Source organism: Cryptomeria japonica, chromosome 10, assembly GCF_030272615.1.
Source record: "Cryptomeria japonica chromosome 10, Sugi_1.0, whole genome shotgun sequence".
In the NCBI taxonomy this organism is placed as follows: Eukaryota; Viridiplantae; Streptophyta; class Pinopsida; order Cupressales; family Cupressaceae; genus Cryptomeria; species Cryptomeria japonica.
Window position 1 is genome coordinate 833,746,213 of NC_081414.1, and position 18,710 is coordinate 833,764,922.

The 18,710-nt window shown below is 36.0% G+C and overlaps 1 protein-coding gene across 2 annotated transcripts; it reads left to right on the top strand.

Annotated features, from left to right (window-relative positions):
- Nucleotides 1-863: 863 nt before the first annotated feature.
- On the top strand, nt 864-13,725 carry LOC131076935 (cytochrome P450 734A1). 2 transcript variants are annotated; one of them, XM_059213415.1, is made up of 6 exons: nt 864-1,207; nt 1,401-1,624; nt 3,682-3,923; nt 4,237-4,567; nt 5,272-5,302; nt 5,925-6,698. In XM_059213415.1, the coding sequence occupies exons 1-6, from the start codon at nt 937-939 to the stop codon at nt 6,320-6,322; spliced, it is 1,497 nt and encodes a 498-aa protein (XP_059069398.1). In that variant the 5' UTR covers nt 864-936; the 3' UTR covers nt 6,323-6,698. The 2 variants fall into 2 exon arrangements, with proteins under 2 accessions (XP_059069398.1, XP_057870270.2); XM_058014287.2 differs by lacking the exons at nt 3,682-3,923; nt 4,237-4,567; nt 5,272-5,302; nt 5,925-6,698 and adding exons at nt 12,161-12,402; nt 12,612-13,005; nt 13,130-13,725 and having other exon boundaries at nt 877-1,207.
- Nucleotides 13,726-18,710: the final 4,985 nt, after the last annotated feature.

An 18,710-nucleotide genomic window follows, 5' to 3' on the forward strand; every position in this document is an offset into this window, starting at 1 on the left:
TCATCTCAAATAGTTCATCTATATCTTACTATCAGAATCATAATAACCCTACAAGTGCTAATATTAAAAAACTATCTGGGCCTAGGGGAAAGGATCCAATAGTTGTGCACCCTAACTTCGCGCTTCTCAAAATCCTACTTGAAAATTTCAAATCACTCCGATTTTTTTACAGCAGCTTACTTGGCAAGTCCCTTGCTTATAACTAAGGTTTCAGGGCCACATCATCAAATATGATGCCACATCAGCATGCTTTTTGCCAAGGTGTCCAAAACAGCGCCCAAAAAAAGTGAGACCAATAGGTGTGCAAAAGAGACCCCAATAGTTGTGCCGCTGACATGGCATCACATGATTGGTTACTTTTTACAATATTAGTACATTTCTTAACAACTATTGGTACATTTCCTAACAACTGTTGGTACATTTCCTAACAAAAATTGATATTTTTTGTTTCAAACAATAGGTTTTATTTGTTCAATTTTTGAAACAAAAGGTATCAACAACCCTCACAACAATTGGTACATGCTCAACTACTAGTCCTTTCCCCTATATCTAGAATGAAATGGCCGCGGCTATTTTGGCTCCAAAATAGACCTTTCATACAACGTGTTAGTGACAGGGTAGTCAATCGTGACCGTTAAATGCAAAATCGATGGTGTAAAACGCGCGACTAACACGCATGTTAGTCCCTCCGTACTGTCGAAAGAAATCATCCCTTCTCATTAATATCATTGTACACTTATTGATAATAATATAAGCTGTCATCTCTTGACTACGACACTCTGCTTCAGCTACTTGCATTCATTATTCTTTGTCAACAGGTCATTTCTTTATGCAAATATAATAATAATAATAACAAGAACTCAAGGAATCCTACACTTAGCAGCACGGACATAGTCACTACAAATCTAATTCTTGGGTGTTGGCAACGTCTGGAATATGGAGTGGCTATTTGCGGGTTTGGCAGCTGTTTGTGGAGGTTTAATAATGCTTTTATTTAAGATTGCAACAGCAATATGGTGGAAGCCTTTGCGATTGAAAAAGTTCTTTGAAGCACAAGGAATCAGGAGACCTCCATACAGGATATTATATGGGAATTCTACAGATATATCCAGAATGATCGATGAGCAGACAGCCAAATCCATGCCACTCTCACATGACATGGTCCCTCGAGTTTTTCCCCATTTACATGAATGGAGCAGAATTTATGGTACACTTGTATCCTGCAATTTTTAAAGCGCCTGATGTTTTATTAATCATATTACTGGAATTCCTGCTCAGCACCATTAATTGTTTTGCTTGGGAATTGTTAGAACTTAGAATAGTGGTTGATTAGGAACAAAAAGAAGATCCAGGATTCTGAAGATTGTATTTATTAATAAACTGTTCAATGTGATGTATAGGTCAGGATTTTATTTTCTGGTTTGGGCATCAAGCCAGGTTGGTAGTTCCCCATCCCGAGCTTATTGAGGAGATATTGTCCGCTAAATTTCACAACTTTACAAAGCTTCCAGGTGATCCCCTTTCAAGACAGCTAGTTGGACAGGGACTCGTGGGGTTGACAGGTGAAAAATGGGCTCAGCATAGGAAAATCATCAATCCTGCTTTCCATATGGATCTCTTGAAGGTAAGGCACTGAATGTTTGTATGTATGTCCTAAATTAGAACCTAAATAATAGAATGTATGGATCGATTTTTTTCGGAGAGTAATCTACCAAGTTCCACATCATGGTAATAAGTTCTCTGCATTTTTTTTTATATGTTAAATACCTTCTTTGGAAATCTTTTTATTGTCCCAAAGATTCATTCAATATTTACTGAGCTTTGCTTTTAATTATGAACTTAACCTGCGAAATTCGGGGAGTAGTTCTGTTTGTTAGTTTGTTTTTTTTTGGCTCGGACATTTTGTGAAACGGTTGTCCCTCATCCATGTTTCATAAAACCGTTTCTTTAAGATGGCTTAGGCTAAATAGTTGTCCTGCTCATTGATCTAAAAATCAAATAGAAGGTTACGATGTTAATTGATATTTAGTTGTGTTTATTCACAGATCTTTTAGTTGAGTAGGTTTTTTGATTCCGAGAATGTCTGGATTGCTTGACAAAATGGGTATATGGGTTTCTGATAGTGGATTGCGTGACAAAAATCCAAAATGGGTATATGGGTTTCTGATAGTGGATTGCGTGACAAAATGGGCATATGATGCAAGATTGGAATGTTGCAGATAGTGGACAATTGAATCTGGACTTCTCTCCTATGTTAGTCCTATGTTGGAACTATTGATTGGGAGGATAAAAATGGATAATTCTTTGATTCATTTCTGATTAATAAATTTTTACCCAAGCAAACCCAACTACGGACGAGTTCAGCTTCATTGCAAATATTGCTGTATCAATGATAATGGTGTTTCAAGTTCGCTTACCTGTCTGGGTACCCATCATTTTTTAACGCAATATGATCAGCTCACCTACATTTCATCTAGGAAATTTTCTAACGCTTGTGATGAATTTAGCAATTGTGGCTAATTTGTTTAACTTTTTTAATAGACTAATTGTAATGTCCATTTACTTTGTTAGAACACATAGATAAAGTGGTCTTCGTTTGGTCTGCCATAGTAATGTCACAAGGAAGAATGATCCATCAAATATACTTATATGATTTCAAACGGACCATTTGCATTCTCAGCGTTAAAATGATTTCTAATGTCCCAACGTTTTTTCTCATGGACATTTTGTGCAAATCTTTAGGTTGCTCATACAAATATTTGATATGACGCTTTTGATATATGTAGCATACAAGAGCTACTTTTTTGGCGAAGGATATTTTATCAGATAGAATTAGGATTAAAATGATATAATATATATAAATCGAAAAAATTTCAGTGTCACTGTTGCCGTTGCCGTCACGTTTCTGGTTTCCGGTAACCCTCTTTCCAAACATGCATAAGTGGACTATTTGCAGAGCCAGGGTGATTCCTCCAATTAGATATAATCCCCACGTTATATCCACGGCCAAATATTGCAGTTGGGCGTCACAACTGAAGTTAAAAATGATTTTCAAGTAGAATGCAATTAGTTTGAAGGATATCCAAGCCAAATTACTTAAGGATGTCTAGGGCAGGGCCACATCACTTGAGCCCAAAGATTTTTTAACAAGTTCGTCTGTGATGAAGAAATAAGCCATTGATTTTTCCACGAGGAAACCCGAATTAAGCGCCATCCTCTGCTGCCCTGGATTGACATATTTTTAATGAAGGGTTATATCTCTGTCAACTTAAGAGAATAGCGTACTTCTCTTAAAGCATTCAAAAAGAGATACGTGGGAGACCCTGGTACTATTTTTTTTTTTTTCAATCAATGCCTACCTTGAGATTTCTAGAAACATAATATTATGAACTAATTTTGTTTAATTTACAGGCCAGTGGGGAGTAAACTTGATTGAGATGCTACCTAGAAGCCTTGGCTGGTGCTTCTTGTATACTGATATTCTTGTTAGAATCTATAAAAGTTACTTTTATCTTATCGAATCTATGACACTGCCATTATAAACCCTAATCTCTTTGTAACTATCCAGATTGTTCTATAAATACTTCCCTACTTTGACATTCAAATCAAAATTTCATAGGAGATATATCCTGTCATACTAGAAATTTATATATATTTTTAATAATATTTCTGTAATTACAGGGTATGATTCCGACAATTGTGAAAAGCAGTGCCGATATGTTGGATGAATGGAGTAAATTGGTATTGTCAGGTGCATCGGAAATTGATGTGCAAAAGGAATTCAGGGAACTTACAGCAGATATTATTTCCCGCACAGCATTTGGTAGCAATTTTACAGAGGGAAAGGAAATATTTGATATGCAGGCCAAACAGATGATTCTTACAGCTGAATCATTTAGCACTGTTTATATTCCAGGTTTCAGGTGACAAACTTGAGTTTTGTGACATATTCTTAAATTAGGAGTGCAATCAACATTTTCTCTGAAAATGTATTTTTTAAATAATAGTTTGTTCAAATGTTTCATCTGAAATTACATTAATAAATAGGTTCTATCACTTGAGATTAACTAACGAAACAAAAGCACCCACAACAAATGTTTGCTAACGTTTGTCGGACTAGGATAATGTGTTGGTACATTACGAGGGCCTATTCATATTATGGAGTGCACAGAATCTATAATTTCTTTTGGTTTCTTAAATTGGTACATAATGTCTGAGAGTATCTCCTCTCATCAGGTTTCTGCCTAATACAAAGAACAGGCAACGTTGGAATTTGGAGAAAAATATAAGAAGATGCTTAAAACAAGTTATAGATGCTAGGAAAAAGACTGCTGGAATGGAAAAACCAGGTAGCTATGGTGCTGATCTGCTTGGCTTTATGATGTCTAAGAGCAAGGAGCAGGCGGGAGTCAATGCAAAAAGTAAAGCGAGCCTGAGTACAGAGGAAATCATTGATGAATGTAAGACTTTCTACTTTGGTGGTCATGAAACCACATCAGTACCGTTGACATGGACTATAATATTGTTGGGCATACGTCAAGATTGGCAAGAGCGAGGTCACAGAGAGGTATTGGAAGTATGTGGGAGAAACAAATATCCAGATGCAGACAGCTTAGTTCTCTTCAAAATTGTATGAATCATCTAAAAGAAGCGAAAATTTCCATGAGAATATCATAAAGCATTTTAAAATTAGTCAAATAATATATTAGAGTAGGGGCCATTTGCTGGTTCTGATAAACTGAATTTTTAGCCTCTATACTTTAGTCAAATAATATATTAGAGTAGGGGCCATTTGCTGGTTCTGATAAACTGAATTTTTAGCCTCTATACTTTTCCAGTTTCTTGAGGTACCCGCTGACATCCATAGTAGAAACATAGATTCAGTTATTGTAAATTTAAATATACATAGAGAGGGAACAGAATTCAATCGTATATATAGAGCCTTTATGAAATGATATTAAAGGTGGTCAAACTATAACAAATAGGTGTTGGTGAGCAATTAATCTAAGAAATGAAACAAAAAGCAGAGAAATTATTGAAATTTGTACATGTTATCTTGCCAAAACAATTTCAAAGGATGTAATGCGAAGCAATACCCAATTTAAATTGTAAACAAGCACTGGGGTTTGAATTCAAAAGCAGTATTTTGGATTTCAAAGGATGTAATGCGAAGCAATACCCAATTTAAATTGTAAACAAGCACTGGGGTTTGAATTCAAAAGCAGTATTTTGGATTTGTCTCATAAAATATTGTATGATATTGTTTTGTAGGTGGGAATGATCATAAATGAGACCTTGAGACCTATGTTACCAGAAACGAGAAACGTGAAACGTGACGGCAACGGCAACGTAACGAGAAACGGAATTTTGAAAGGTTGCGCATAAGAAACGGTATATATATATATATCAAAATATAAAAAAATAAATAAAAAGTTTAACATTCAAACAAATGCTAAGCAGATATCAAATACTTAATAGAAATAAACTCATAAATCTACGGAATACCCTAAGAAGGGGACCCCATCTGTCCCAATTGCTGCATAATTTGCTGCAAAATCATCGGAGTATTTTGATAGACTTACCAAAGAAGGGTTGCTGCTAATCCCATTTTAAAAATCTAGCTGTGTTTGTTTGCTTAACTTAGTTGAAAATCAACACGTCAACAGCTACATAAAAGTATTAAATCCATATGCATGAAAAACTGCTGGTTAACTCGTGCAAGTGGTGAGCAAAAAGCCTAAAAGGATGCAGCAGACAATGCTAAGCACAAAAAGTGGCAGATATTTTTGCTTCTAACTTCTTTGCAGTCGACAGGAATGGTCAGATGGTTTAGAAACGGCCGTTTCACGACGGGAAACCGGTTTCTGCCGTTGAAACGCAAAACGGGGCTTTCCCGTCGCGTTTCTGGTAACTTAGCTTGAGACTTTATCCACCTGCAGATGGTGTATTGCGACAGGCATGTGCGCCAACAAAACTTGGGAGAATCTCAATTCCTGCAGGTACTCAACTTGAGCTTCCGATCCTTGCAATTCACCATGATCCTGCTTTGTGGGGAAATGATGCCAACGATTTCAACCCAGGGCGATTTAGTGAAGGAATTGCAAAGGCTGCAAAACATCCAATGGCATTCATGCCCTTTGGTGCAGGCCCAACTATATGTGTGGGCCAGAATTTTGCCTTGTCGGAGGCAAAAATGGTTTTGGCCATGATTCTGCAGAAGTTTTCTTTTGTGACTCCACCTTCTTATACTCATGCTCCTTTCCTTTTATTTACCCTACGACCTCAATACGGAGCTCAGGTTATCCTCCTTAATAGTATCTAGAAACTCCTCGGTCATTGAAATTTTAACTAGCATTTTAGATCTACTATACATAATATTAATCTATCACCAGACCTCAATAGTGCAGACCTTGAATAGTATCTCGAATTAGAAATGCTGGGAATAATCACGTTCTCTCAACATGTTGTAATTGCCGCATGTTTCCTAAGTTTTGGAAAGGAAAAAGAGTGGAAGAAATCCTATGGACCTCATGGATTATAAATCTTAATGCAATGGAATATAGTAAATTTGTTTTATAGACTAATAAATTGTTGATATCTAAGTTTGTCACTTTCTCAAGAATGAGTTTTGCTGGTGACAAGTTGTCTTTTGTTAAAAATTCTGAAACAGAAATTAATAATGATATGGATGTTCTAAACTTGTATTGCTATATTTTGAACTCAAAATTAGCTCATCACAAGATATAATTCATTAAATCCAACTTGTCTCAAGAGCAATCCAGGTGATTCTGATGAAGTTGAAGGAGTTGTTGATATGGAAGGAGAATTGAGATCTGCATTGGCTGATTTGGATGAGCGTAGAGATAAGTATAAGAAGGTAGTTGAGAAGATTATTTTCTTAAGAGATTTAGTGGACAAGGGAAAGAAGGCAATTGATGAGTTTGAAACAAATATTGATGAGAAGACCAAAGAATATTTGAAGTTAGAAGAAGAAGTGACAAATCTAAAAAAAGAACTCAAAGATGCTAAAGATCAGATTAGTAATGGCTTGAGTTTGAAAGGTGGAAAAGAGATACATGAATCTATCAAGTGCAGTTTCAGAATAATAGAGATTTTGGTGAATTTTCGAAGATCAATGAAAATAAGAACAAAGGAATGAAGAATACTACTGAGGATAAGAAGACTTTCATGCCTAATCAAAATTTCTGGAAGTCTATGATGGACCAGAGACCTCTTTTTTCTTCCAAGTATTTATCATTCAAAAGAAATTGTTTTTCATGCAATCAAGTAGAACATAGAGCGAGTGAACGCGGAAATGAGATAGCCTAGAACTATTCTTTCAATGGAAATTGTCATTATTGCAATAAGTTTGGAGGATTCTTGAATACCTATTAGTGTTCAATGTTGTTAGATTGTGTATAATGAAAAAATAGGAGCATAAGTTTTTCAATTTTATTTCAACGGAGGAACCAAAGCATATCCTCTATCATTCACACCATCAACATGAATCACATTATTATCAGTGAGATCTACGATTTTATGCTCAAATATAATACAAGTATATGTATGTGTGTCGAGTAATGCTATGGAGATTGCAGAAGGATTAATCATTATACAACTTTGAGACAATCCTCTACAAGAATCCTATAGATGGATGAATTAAGGCTTACCAAATTATTGAGAAGGTTTGAAGAACATTATCTAATGTTTTGCTAAGCTTTGTAAATTTCCTAAACCATCAATGTTTGAATGGTACAAAATCAAATGTAGTAGACATTTGATTGGACTAGATTTAGATTCTTTCTTGTCATTTCTACTTTGAAATGTATTATTTTTTTTTACATGTTGAATAGCAAGAGGAAGTGGATGATACCCCATAAGATTCAAATATTTAAAATTTAAAAAAATTTAAATTCACATAGAAATTTTACCACATAAATTTGGAAGCTAATTCCATAGTCATTAATAGCCTAATTATGTCTCTAGGGACCTTTAATTACATTAGTTAGTTGTTTATGACCATACTGACACATAAGTGTTGTAAGAAAGTGGTGGCTAGCTTGTTAAAATAATGGATAAAAATAGGAGCTAGGGATTAAACATAATCAAGGGCATAGTCCTTAGGGTTCATGGAAATAATTCAGGTAAGACTTTATCTTCATATGCAATATATCTAGATACGTATCATTACAAGCTCATAGGTGACAATTGTGACCATTGTTTCCATAATATAACTATAGTAAAGTCAATGGACAATGGTTGGCTAAAACCCTCAAACACAAAAGGTGTGCAATATGGAGGACTATATAGCTACAGGCATCGTATCCACTTTCTTTTTAAGTTGATCAAACTGCTCTATACTAGTTTATTTAAGGTTTAGAAATACAAATAATAGTGGTATGTGAAGCATGAGTAAAATAGAGAATGTTAAAGAAAGTGAGGTAAGAAAATGGAATTGTAGTGAAAAGAAAAATCACACTATAAATATAGAGTTCTCATAAAATGACAAAGAAGAATGATACAAAGAAATAATTTTAATACTTGTATGAGTATAAATAAACACTATCCAACTTAAATTGAGAACTCTAGCTTTGAATATAGAACATCACAAACTACACACATAATACGCACCCACAAAATAATTATCTCACTAGTTTCAGTCTGACCATCATCTTAACCTTCCTCAACTTCCCTAAACTCAAAAATTCTTCATTAATTCGTATGGTGAATTGTGACTACAATCTACATTTTGCAAATCAGTTGCAACTACCTCTTAAGAAAATTCCTGTGTCCTTTATACTTTGATGAATGTCCATACCTTGTTCCAAAGCTCCCATTTGGCACATGGTCGGAGGATGCTGATATTTGGTTGCAAGTTTCTAAAACCTTTTCAACAAATCCATTTTTTAAATATCCTACAACCAGGGCGTTCCATGAGAACTTATTTCTTTGAGGAATTCTGTCAAACGGTTCACATGCCTTGTTTATGCTTCCACATTTTGGATCCCATGACATTCCGTCAAACAGTTCACGATCCTTACCTATGCTTACACATTTTGCATACACGTCTACCAGGGCGATTGCAGTTACAACAACTGATGAAATTTATCTATCGTTTAACATGCGATGGATGTCAATAACCTGTTCCAAGGCTTCCATTTTGGCACAGGCTGGGATACTGGCAAAGGTTGCACAGTCTGGCTTTCCACCTGCTAATCACATTTGGTTGAAAGTTTCTTAATTCTTCTCACCAAACGCATTTTGTGCATATCATGCAATTATAGAATTCCATGAGACCACATTTCTTTGAGGCATCCGGTTAAACAGTTCACATGCCTTATATATGCTTCCACATTTTGGATAAATGTCTAACAGAGCATTTCCAACAGTAATATCTGACAATAAATTCCATTCCATTATAATTTGATGGATGTTCATACCCTGTTTTGAAGTTCCCATTGTCGCTATTGCAACAACCATATGGGTAAAACGCTCTTGTCTGCTTCAGATACCTTGGTCTGACGTTCTTGTCTTTTCATTTATGCCATCAAACGCTTACGGGCATCCACCGGAGTTCAACAGTTTGAATGGAAACAAATGCTGGTGACAGGAAAGGGTCCACATATGTCATCTAAGCTGTCGAAGCTTGCGTTGTGCTGTTTAAGTCCAATACTATGGGAATATATTAAATGAAATTACATCGCATTCGTTTGTCTATATACATTCAAACAAAAGGTCATTATCTTTCTGCAATTGTAAATATAACAGGATACTACACTTGGGCAGCACAGACATCGTTACAGCAAATCTGAAGCTTTAAGCAAATAATTACTGGCTGTTAGCCACATCTGGCATATGGAGGGGGTATTTTGGGGTTTGGCGGTTGTTTGTGGTGGTTTAGCTTTGTTTCTACTCAAGATTACAACAACGATATATTGGAAGCCTCTGCAATTGAAAAAGTCATTCGAAGCGCAAGGAATCAGTGGTCCTCCATACAGGTTATTCTATGGGAATTCCACAGATATATCCAGAATGACCGATGAGCAGGAATCCAAACCCATGCCGCTCTCACATGACATACTCCCTCGAGTTCTTCCCTATATTCACCAGTGGACTAAAACCTATGGCACACTTGTATTCTGCATATTTTTAAGCATATGGTATTTTATTAATCATATTACTGGAATTCGTACTTAAGACCATTGATTGTTTTGCTGGGGTGTTGTTAGAACTTATAATAGTCGCCAATTAAGAAGAAGATGCAGGAGTCTGAAAACCCTATTGATTAATAAACTTGTTATATGTTATATAGGTAAGGATTATATTTTCTGGTTCGGGTCTCATGCCAGGTTGGTTGTTCCCCACCCTGAGCTTATTAAGGAGATACTGTCCACTAAATTTGGCAACTATCCGAAGTTTCCGATTAATCCCCTTGCAAGACAACTGGTGGGACAGGGACTGGTGGGGTTGAAAGGTGAGAAATGGGCTCAGCATAGGAAAATCATCAACCCTGCTTTCCATATGGATCTGTTGAAGGTGAGGAACTGAATGTCTGTATTTATTTCCTAAATTAAGAACATAATGATCTAATAAATAAGTTGAATTATATTTTAGAGAGAAAAAAATATCAAGTTCCTACTGATAAATAAACATAAATCTACTTTGCATATCAATCGTCTGAAAATTTCATGAGGTTTGATTGTTGGACCAACACCCAATCAAAGGATAAAGCCCTCTTTCCAAGAACGCAGGAGCTGACCATCGCACCTTTACTACTTGCAGAGCCTGGGTGATTCCCCTGATTAGGTGTAATCTCGAGGTTATGTAGATGCCCAAGTATCCCACGACCAATTATTACCCTATAAAATATGTCTCCATTGCGAAATTTTGCACTTTGGGCGTCATAACAAACATTGGTGAGTGTTTGAGCCCTGATTCTCATCACAGCCAGAGCCAAGTAAAAATCAGTTTGAAATAGCAAGCACTTGGTTTTAAGAAGCTTCTAGTCTTGAATCTTTAGCCGTCTTAAAAGGATATTCAGTCCAAGGTCATATTAAACTAATGTCCTGGGTTGACATGCCTTTAATGAAGGGTTATGTCTGAGTGCAAGATCCTGGTCAATTTGACAGAATATAATACTTCTGTGTGGTGTTTACCACCAAAGATATTGCTTCAGGGGGCGATGAGTCTCTCACCTTTATAATTATTTATCCACTAATCTCATTTGTGATTTAATACAATTAAGACTTGTGCTCAAGAGCAACAACTAAAGTCTTATCCCATTCATGTCAGCTTATCAAGGATAAGCTGAATATTCAGTCTCAAAGGATCTCTTCTGATCATAGGAAGTCGGAGGCTAGGTTCGAATGAAATGATTTGAGTTTTACGGTTGCAAGCTCACAAAAAACAAAAGGGTCTTCTGTAATGAGCAAGCAAAACCCTTTGGTTTCTGTTTTTTCTTTACATTTTGGTAAGGATTTGGACCCAGCTGTTGTGGATTCTGTTGAAGACGTAAACCAGAGCTTCTCCCTCTGGTTGAGATTGGTTCTTCAAAGAATTATAAAACAACCCGATCGGATGATCGGATCAGAAATTGCTTCAGAGCTCTTTAGAGAGGCTTGATTTCAAACCTCCTTGACTGTGTCGGCTGTCTTGTTACTCTTACGCTGCTATTTGTGTTGGCTGTCTCTTTGTTGTAATGTTGGTGTTTGATTTGCTTGGGCCTTTCTTATCTTAAGACCAGTTTCTTTGTGGATCCTTTATTCCTGTTGTAATTTTGTTTGTTTTGATGTGTAAGATTTTTGGACACTTCCAAATTTGACATTTAGAAAAAAATTACTAGTAGAAAAATGATATTATGATTTAACTTTGTTTAATCAACCGACCAGTGGAGACGAGACCTTGCCCTCTTGAATTCAGATCTCTTGGCTGGTGCTTCTGAATAGCAGTACTCTGTTCGATCCATAGAAGTTACTTTTAGCTTAAATATACTTCAGACCATGACTGCCAAAGAAAACCTTATATTTTAGAATCTATGCAGATTATTTTTCAAATAGTTCTCTATTTTGATATTTATAAATTCACGGTTTCATAGGAAGATATTTATATTCATAATGTCAGAAACTTATTTATTTTGATTATACTCTTTCTTTAATTGCAGGGGATGATTCCAACAATTGTGAAAAGCAGTGCCAATATGTTGGAGGAATGGAGAAAATTGATATTGTCAGGTGCACCGGAAATTGATGTGCTAAAGGGGTTCCGCGATCTTACAGCAGATGTTATTTCCCGCACAGCATTTGGAAGCAGTTTTACGGAGGGAAAGGATATCTTTGATATGCAGACAAAACAAACGATTCTAGTACTTGAAGCATTTCATAGTGTTTATATTCCAGGTTTCAGGTGACAAACTTGAGTTCTGTGACAGTATAATTGTCAATCTTAAATTTTCTCTGTTCTTGATAGTTTTTTCTTGAAACAGTCGCTGGAGAGGTTTTCCAATTTTTGTCTCACAGTTGAGAGTGCCACTTGTTTTTCAACTCAAATAACTTTGTCCTTCTTTTGATTTCTTACATTGATACGTAATGTCTGAGAGTAACTCCTTTCATCAGGTTTCTGCCTACCACAAAGAATAGGCAACGTTGGAATTTAGAGAAAGAAATAAGAAGATGTGTAAGACAAGTTATAGATGCCAGGGAAAAGACTGCTATAACGGAAAAAAATGGTAGATATGGTGCCGATCTGCTTGGTTTAATGATGTCTGAAAGCAAGAAGCAGGTGGGAGTGAATGGTAATAGTAATGCAGGCCTGTGTACAGAGGAAATCATTGATGAATGTAAGACTTTCTACTTTGCTGGTCATGAAACAACATCAGTACTGTTGACATGGACTATAATATTGTTGGGCATACATCAAGATTGGCAAGAGCGAGGCCGCAGAGAGGTGGTGGAAGTATGTGGGAGAAACAATGATCCAGATCCAGACAGCTTAAGTCGCCTCAAAATTGTAAGGACCATCTCACACACCCACATTAACAAGTAATAACAATCACAGTTAAACCAGCACTGAGATTTGAATTCAATTACAGTATTTTGGATACCCCATAAAATATTGTTTGAATGTTTTATAGGTGGGAATGATCATAAACGAGACCTTGAGACTTTATCCTCCAGCAATGTTTCTGTTGCGACAGGCATGTGAGCCAATGAAACTTGGAAAGCTGTCAATTCCTGCCGGCACTGAACTTTTTATTCCGATCCTTGCAATTCACCATGACCCTGCTTTGTGGGGAAATGATGCCAAAGATTTCAACCCAGGGCGATTCAGTGAAGGAATTGCAAAGGCTGCAAAGCATCCAATGGCATTTATGCCCTTTGGTGCAGGTCCAACTATATGTGTGGGCCAAAATTTTGCCTTGTTGGAAGCAAAATTAGTGCTGGCCATGATTCTGCAAAATTTCTATTTTGTCACTTCACCTTCTTATGCTCATGCTCCTATGTCTTCAGCTACTCTGCGACCTCAATATGGAGCACCAGTTATCTTCCGCATGGACTAATATTATCTGATAACAGTACTACTTAGAAACTCCTCTATCTATTAAAATTTCAGCTATGATTATGTATTTACTGTTGATGTTGACCTTGGAAAATAATGTTTATACTTTGTAATAAGGTTGTTTTCATGATTTAGTATTAATAATTAAAATATTCAGTTAGTTTTGTGTTAGATTCTTATAAGATAGTTTGGAGAAGTTTTACAATAGAATATGTTATAAACATTTGTATAATACATTAGAGATGATTTTAAATGAATATTAATAAAATTAATTTTTTTTAGTGTATTTTTTGAGAATCATATTTTTATTTTTATAATATTTATGTTGTATTTTTCAAATTGATATTAGAGTCGTGAAAAAAATAGAACTAGTAGAGTAAATGATGATATATGATTGTTCAATTAGATCTATTTTTTATAATTAGAAGAGTGTCGATCCTCGAAAAAAAAGTGGGTAAGCAAAATCAGGGAAATGAGCATTATTTGCAGAAACCATTGTATTAGGAATAACAACATTAACAATAGAAGCAACAACATCAGTTGAAATGACAACAAATCAAGCACTGCACATTTTATCATTAGAAGGGGGTTTGGAGTGGCAAACAACACCATTAAATAAATTAGTAGCAGGATGGATAGGAGTAGAAGAAAATAGAGTAGGAGACTACCCCAGGTCCAAAGTTAGCTTTGTAGAACTAGGAGGAGAAACCTTAGTGGGTGGTTCAGAATCCTTTGAAACAACATCATCCTCAAAAGAAGCATTAGGAAAAATAGTAAGATGGTCGTGCGAATAACATTCTTCCACCAAGTTGAGGAAGACTGCCTACATGCATTAGAGGAGCACTCAAAAGCCATATGCCCAGTAGCAAAACAATGCCTACAATGAAGGGGGGTTCTTTCATAATCCACTAGCTAGCATCAAGATCTATCATTAGCTTGTACAATGACTTCTCCAAGTAGAGCTTTTGAAATATCTACTTCAACTAAAATTTGATTAAATAAAGTGTGAAGAAAGACTTTGGTCATAGATTCAACCTCCAAGAATCTACCTAAAGTGCTACCAATAGCCTCATAGGCTTCATCCAGAAATGAAGGGGAAGATAAGACAACATTACCCACACAAACAAAATATCAATTGAATCTTTCAAAGGGTTGAATGAAGAAACTTAGGGGTGCATAAAGAGAGGATGTGAATCCCACCGCCAAGGCCCACCATCAAGCATAGATCGTTGATCATCCTCATACTTGAAGCACACCACAAAATACCTTTGGTAGAAGGCTACAACTCTATGTTACTATCAACTAGAGGAGCCCAAACCTCCTGAACCCAATGGTGTAAATCAAGAAGAGAAGGCTAAAAACAAAAAAACCTATAGATTAAGCTATACTTGGCAAAATATCCCTCACAACCCAACACTACTCTCCCCAAAGAAATCATGAGAGAAACAAAAACACAAGGTACTGAAGACTTGACAAAACCCTTCATTTTCTTGAAAGCAACAACCTTGGCTTTAGAAACAACAAGCAAGATTCTCCTAAGTAGATCTACATAGGAAGCATGTTGACCAAAGGACCCGATGGGAGTAGTAGCACCCAACTTCGTAGTAGAAGCAGAGTAACCCAAAGCCAAATTATTTGTCTCTAGAGCCCCCATAGACATGACCCTAATCATAGAAACCACATGACCAACAATAGGCCAAGAGAAAGCCCTACAAGGAGACGAAAGGTCCACCACCAAATCAATATGAGACAGATCAGCTATAAAGGATATCCAATGTCCCAAGGAGGGGTAGGAAAGCAAAATTTGAAAAATGAGATGAATGAGATTGAGCAGGAGGCATCTCCAAAGAAAATCTTTTACAAATAAAATATGATTATTGCATTATATAAAGTGACTCTATTGAAAAGGTGAATCAAGCTAGCATGCTTATAGAAATGATGGAAGAATATGGTAATGTTGTCAAATTTTATGTCAAGGTTAAAGTGGTTAAGTGAGAAGGAAATATTGAAAAGATTATTAGAAGAGAATAAATCGGATCAATTTGAGGTTAAAGTACTTAAGGGATAGGGAAATATTGAAAACATTAGAAGTGAATAAAGAGGAATTTAGAAGAAAGATGGGAACAATTAGGTCATGAACTTGGTCACTGAAAGGGAAAGGGAGGGAGAACATGTGGGTCCCACTTTGAAGTGATCAAAGAGAAATAATGATGGGGAGAATATAGGAAGCATTTGGGTTATGGCTCCAAATCATTAAAGGGATTTTTTAGATATATGAACTTAGTGGTTGAAAAAAATGAAATAATAATAGGACACGTGGATAAGAGAGATTACAATAGGTTACCCCCAATGCTAGGGGAAATAGAAGTAATGATAGAAAATGTGGATAAATGGAGATAGACATTGAAGAAAAGCAAAGATTGATAAGAATACGTGTGGATGTAGAACAAGAAGGTGATGGGAAGAGATAAGGAGAGATACCCCTAAGGGAAGAGTGAAGATCTATCTCCCAAGGGATGAAAGGAATACATTAAGATAAAGTAAAAAGGTGAGAGAGAGAGAGAAATAGTATATAAGAAGAAAAAGATTCAAAAGTCAAATAAAGGTGAGAAAAGATGGAATAGAAAATGAAGAGAGATACAAAGTAATATATAAATTAAGGTTAAGGAAGATAGAAAAATAATTATAATGACAACAAGATTCACAACATAGACAAGTGGGTTTCCTAATGTTGTCTTAATTTTATGCACAAAAATGGTAGAAATTTTTGGTCAACCATCTTTTATGTGTATGTTGTAGTGTAAGTGGAGAAGAAAAGAAAATATTTAAGGAGTGCAAAGGGATACAATAGTATATCAGATAAGTGTAATGTGGAAGGACAACAAGTGATGAATGAGAGGCTTGCCATGAATGTTTTGAGGAAATAGTCATTATTTTATCAAGGACTTCAAGAGAATGAGGAAAGACAGATCAAGAGATGGGGAGATGGAGAAATATGCTAAAATTTTTATCCAACAACTATTGTCCCCATAGATATCTAATAGATAATGAAAATTTATTTATTACCAGCAGCAATTGCACCCACACTTCCAATTGTGTATGAACTTGTAGTCTCCAGAAGCATTTTTATTGTTGTGCTAGTTATAAATGCATAATCATAACAAACATGTGAGATACTCTCAATAAAAATTGACTAATTCAACAATAGAATTTAGAATCATAATTGTATATGGTGAAAATGGATAACAATAATAACAATATTGAAAGGCTAAATGAATTCAACCACAAAACCCTAGCCTAACAACAACAAAGATCCACCATAACATATGAAGATTACCTAAGACAATGCAAATCAAACGAAATCACAAAGATTATACCATCACATGTCCAATAGGGTTTGATTCTCCATTCTTCCTATCTCCATTGATCTTGCTTGATATATTTGCTCTCAGATTTTATGTGCACAAGAGCTCAACAAAGAACGGAATGTGGTTGCAAGTAGGATCATAGTGTAGTCAAGTGCATAAAAGATGATTAGGTCATTAGGGTTTGATAATGAGGGAAGCATCTCCTTATATAGAAGACACTATATGAAATGGAGGGATAAGATTGAGAGGTGTAAAAGGAGGTCGGCTATGATTAGAGGGTAGGTAAAAGAAATAATAAAATAATGAAAGGGGTAGGTAGTGTATGAATTAAGAGATGAATGACATGTGTCATGGATAGAAATGGCTAATGAATTAATTAAATAAATAAAGATTTATTTAATTAATAGAAGAAGTGGGATAATTAAATAAATAAGATATTTATTTAATTTAGGAAAAAGGATAATTTAAATAAATAAAAGTATTTATTTAAATGAGAAATAAGGCTAGAAGAGGATAAATGAATTAATTAAATAAATAAAGATTTATTTAATTAATAGAAGAATTAAGCTTAGATAATTAAATAAATAAAATATTTATTTAATTAGACTGGACAATTTTGGGTGTCTACATTTTGCCCCTCTTTGAGACAATGCGGCTTATCGCATTGTTTTAAAGAAGATAATATGAACTGATACAAAGTTGCCCCAAGATGAGAATGATATGCCCCCTCGAGAGATTGGATGAAAATGTCTGAAAAGATTGCAGACAATCTCTCAATAAGAAAGAGAGGCTAGAATGGACTGACCGGATAAAGTGACAGAGTCACGGGATAATGAAGACTAACTCGGGAGGCAAGGGCTAGGGCTAGGGTAGTCTATAAGATAGACCACGGGGGAAAATACATCCTCATTGTCATGTACACATCCACGAGAGCAGATTGCAAAGCGAAAAAAGAACAGCAGCAGTCAGCAGCAATGGCCTTTGTTCACAGATTCGACCGCATTCGCCGATTCCAGAGGCCAGCAGAGGCAGGAGAGCTGGTAAGTACCACCAAACCTCTTCATACTTTGACGCATTTAATTTTGTCATTAATGCATGGTAGGTAGAGCAATAAATGCGCTTAGACTAGGGTCCAAAAAATGTCCAAAAATGTCCAGGCGCGTCTGCGTTGGTGCCAGGCACGTCTGTGCTCGCGAGGCGCATTTGTGTTTGTCAGGTAAGCGCGTTTGTGTTTTAAAAAGTGTGAAATTGCGTCTTCTAGGTCAAATCGGCAGTTCTGTGATGAACATACGATGTCGATTGGATAAGCTGCTGAGAGGATACACTCAAGCAGGTCCTCTAGGGAAGACTAGAATAGATCAAGGCACTTTGTGATGAACAGTGAGTACCAAGATAGAGTACTTTGTGATGAACAAGGAGTACTAAAATATGAGCAGGGAGTACTAAAATATGAGCAGCACTTTGTGATGAACAGTGAGTGCAAATGTGAGAAACACTTTGTGATGAACAGGGAGTGCCAAACACATAGTACTTTGTGATGAACAGGGAGTACTAAAATATGAGCAGCACTTTGATCTGAACAGTGAGTGTAAATGTGAGCAGCACTTTGTGATGAACAGGGAGTGCGAAACACATAGTACTTTGTGATGAACAGGGAGTACCACTAGGATAGAAGCAACACTTTGTGATGAACAGTGAGTGTCACTAGGATTGAGATGATTGATTTGTGTTACTGCAGGAGTATTTGCCTATGTTGGAGTCATGGGAGAGATTCCCATCGACTTAGAG